The sequence below is a fragment of the Ipomoea nil genome, unplaced genomic scaffold (assembly GCF_001879475.1).
Source record: "Ipomoea nil cultivar Tokyo-kokei standard unplaced genomic scaffold, Asagao_1.1 scaffold1562, whole genome shotgun sequence".
NCBI classification, from domain to species: Eukaryota; Viridiplantae; Streptophyta; class Magnoliopsida; order Solanales; family Convolvulaceae; genus Ipomoea; species Ipomoea nil.
In genome coordinates, this window is record NW_017617990.1 from 2,582,385 (window position 1) to 2,585,811 (window position 3,427).

The 3,427-nt window shown below is 35.8% G+C and overlaps 1 protein-coding gene across 1 annotated transcript; it reads right to left on the bottom strand.

Annotated features, from left to right (window-relative positions):
• Positions 1–249: 249 nt before the first annotated feature.
• LOC109189720 lies at positions 250–3,045 on the bottom strand. Its single transcript, XM_019340331.1, has 4 exons — positions 2,373–3,045; positions 1,380–1,627; positions 973–1,275; positions 250–356 (listed from the first exon to the last, which is right to left on the bottom strand). The coding sequence occupies exons 1-4, from the start codon at positions 3,011–3,013 to the stop codon at positions 250–252; spliced, it is 1,299 nt and encodes a 432-aa protein (XP_019195876.1). The 5' UTR covers positions 3,014–3,045.
• Between the last annotated feature and the right edge of the window lie 382 nt (positions 3,046–3,427).

Here is a 3,427-nt window from a genome sequence, read left to right on the forward strand (position 1 = left end):
TTGCCATGATCTAGCCGATTCTTCTAGCTAGTATAATTTAATTATTTAGAAATGGAGACATTGTTGTATTGATAGAGGATGACTACAACATATAATACTCCTTACATTACAAATTGATTCTAAAATGAAAATTAGATTATTTGACATGCCCAATCTTACATAATAAAACCACACACACAAATCAAGTCTTACATTTGAAGTAACATGAATAGTAATTAAGAAAGCACACATAAGCATTACACATATAAATCAAGCCTGCATTTGAACAACCACATGCTCATTGGACTCTACAGAGGATGCTCCATTGCTTGTTGCAGAAGATGAAACTGTTGCTAGCTGCTTGTTGCTCAATCCATCTACGCCATTCATCAATGCATAATGGTTTACTAGGACCAATGCTTGGAAGTTTAGGGTCCGTTTACTAACAGAAAACTGTTCTCTGTTTTCATTTTTTAATTTTTCAGTTTTCATCCTCTGTTTTCAATTCTCTGTTTTCTGTTTAGAAAACTTGTTTACTAATATAAAATTGTTCTCTGTTTTCTGTTTTCTAATTTTTTAGTTTTCACCTAAAATTTAGTTTATTGAGTTCAATCAAAATTTAAAACATTATATAGAGTTTAATTCTTAATTTTGATAATGTAAATAATGTCTAACTTTAAAGTGTAAGCAAATAAATTATGTTTAAATAAGTAAGGTAAGTAGAAAAGATAGAAGATAGTGATAAGTAAAATAAGATGATAATGAATGTAATCATAGTAATGTGGTTATAGTGACATATAACTAAATAGATGATAGATGATTCTGTTTTCTATTTTGAAAACAGTTTTTAAGTGTGTTTTAGTTTTCCGGAAATTTTCAGAAATTATTTTCAGTTTTGAAAATGGAAATTGTGTTAGTAAACATGTTTTCTGTTTTCTATTTTCCAGTTTTCGGAAATTCCTAGAAATTTCCAGTTAGTAAACGGCCCCTTACCCTCTTCAAAAAGTTTTAGAATCTCTTCTGTTTCCCCGAAAATGATAGCGGCATCTCGAACACTTTCTAGTCTTTCCTCAATTGAACTGCTTATGCACTTAGTATATATCAGATGCGGCAAATTAGTAAAACAAGCCGCCAATATGTCTGCAATCATGCAGATTAACTTCCTAAACAACTCTTCAGCTTGGAACTCACCATCTTCATAGTATAGCAGAATGGTTCGAGTAATGCTGTACATTGAATTTGCAGCGAAAACATGTACAGGCCAATAGAGTGGATTTTCCACTATAATTCTGTTCTCTAAAAAGTTCATAACAATCCTTTCAGATACAATAGCAAGATTTTGAATAATATTCTTAGCAGAACTTATTTCTCCAGCTTGTCTGTCAAGATCCATGAATAACCATTTCTACGAAGCTCAACTCCCACCCACACAACATCTGCTGCATGTTTAATACTTTTCAGCCCACATTTCTCATCCATGGCATCTATGAGGCTTGCATAGCGGAGGCCTGCATTAACACTGCTTACTAACCAATCAATATGCTCACTTGCAATGTTTGGAATTGCAATGGCAATGCTTGTTAGTGTCACCACTGGAAGTTTCCAACAATTAGGAAGTTCACCAGACAGTAGATTTGGAACTCGTTTGCTATCAAATGCTACCACACCACTAAAAGAGAAGCTTTGTTTGAGATGATTCAGTAGATTTTGTGGTCGTTGCTTGTTACCCTTCTCAACAAGTTTATCCATCCTATTAATAATCTTTCTCAATAATCTTTTTGGAAATTTTTTTTCTCCTTCAAGCAGTATTACAAAGCAATTGAAATCTACCACCTCCTGTTCCCTCTTATATATCATTTGAAACTTTCTTTTTGTGGGAGAATTTACCTTCACAATGATTAATTAATTTGCCTAAAGGATTAGCTAAAAGTACTAATGGAAGCATGAAGTAAAAAGAGAGAATATAACACCACTTGGACCACATGACAGTTATGATCTGAAGTTGCATGCAATAATTAAAAACCAAACCTTCTAGGTCATAGAAAATTTTTCTAATATCTCTCGACTCCCTCATAGACCCTACAACTATTGTACTCTGTCTCCATTCGATCAATTTTTCAGTCCAATAGGACTCAACTACTGCGACTTCTTCTCTACTGATTTTGATCCCATTATCCTCGTACTTGTAACCCAGGGTTCTAATCAAGAAAATCGTCATTATGATGGGAAGGGAATATATGGCAACAAATTGACCAGATAAAATGCCCCTCACCGAGTCCTTATAATCAGATTCCTTATAACAATTCTGGTATTCAGAGCGAACTCCAAGTCCTAGAATAAAAATGAGGAAAGAACATAAGCAGATGATACGGGTAGAAACGAATGTGGCCAACCTTTTCATAAGAAATCGGGGGCTACCAGAGGCTGCCATTACCCAATACTTTGTAATGCTCAATCTCAGCTCTTCAACTGTAGGGCGGCCTTGTTTCTCATCTGAAGCTGCAGCTAGCTTTTGATAAATTGATTCTGAGTGTTTCTTAATTGCTGGAACTGCTAGAGCCGAACACACAGTTGTTATGAACATGCAGAACAACAATATAATTTGGAAGATGATTTGCATAGATAATGAGGAATCAAGCACATGGGTCTGGAGTTGGATGCATAAATCAACAATGACGGTGGCTACCAATATGGTCAAAGCGGTGAGATTGGTTAGAATATATGTGTCATTCATAGAGCCCAGTGAGATGAAAGAATTACCCATGGCCAAAGTTAAGAAAATCGTGCTACTGCATTTTGACACGTTATCCCAGGGAGACATGGGAGTTGTGAGGTCGCCGGTGAGCTTGGTAGCCACTGCTAATAGTGTCAGCCAAGTTGCATTCAGACTGAAGAATTTGGTGAGTAGATTGCACACCATTGCAATGGAGCAGAGCCCAGAAGCCAGTGCAACATACCAGCCTATAATTGGCACCGCGGAATCATTCTTCTTGTCCATTATTGTTTCAAGATATATGGAACAACTCACAGACATTTTGATTATACTTGCACCTTCTCTATATCTTCTCGCTTCCTTTCGATCTGTAGGTAGTTAAGCTGCCATAGCTGGAATATATATGAAGCTAATAAATAGTCGCACAAACAGTGCATTGCATGCATTGATTGGTACGGTGCATGTATTTTCGACCAACCTTCTCAACAATTCACTACTCAACTACTCAAAGTCTTGATGTAGGTCCACGTACATTTGTCTTCTCATGCGTGTTACTAACGTGTTTGTTTATGAGTAATGCTACACATACTCCCACATTCTATCACCAAAGACAAATTCAAAAAATTTTCATAGACTCGGGGGAAATCGAACCATTAAAACGAAAGAGAGAGTTTAAAAAAAAAAATGAAACACTATTGCTCTAACATTTCTGGGTTCAAACATATCTAGTCTAGC

Bases quoted from the DNA above. Each gene is read 5' to 3' on its own strand.
- LOC109189720 (XM_019340331.1), bottom strand. From the start codon at position 3,013: ATGTCTGTGAGTTGTTCCATATATCTTGAAACAATAATGGACAAGAAG. The intron at 1,628-2,372 runs GTTGGCCACATT...AGCATTTGATAG, and splicing joins CCCCGATTTCTTATGAAAAG to CAAACGAGTTCCAAATCTAC. The intron at 357-972 runs GTAAGGGGCCGT...TGAATGGCGTAG, and splicing joins TCTAAAACTTTTTGAAGAGG to ATGGATTGAGCAACAAGCAG.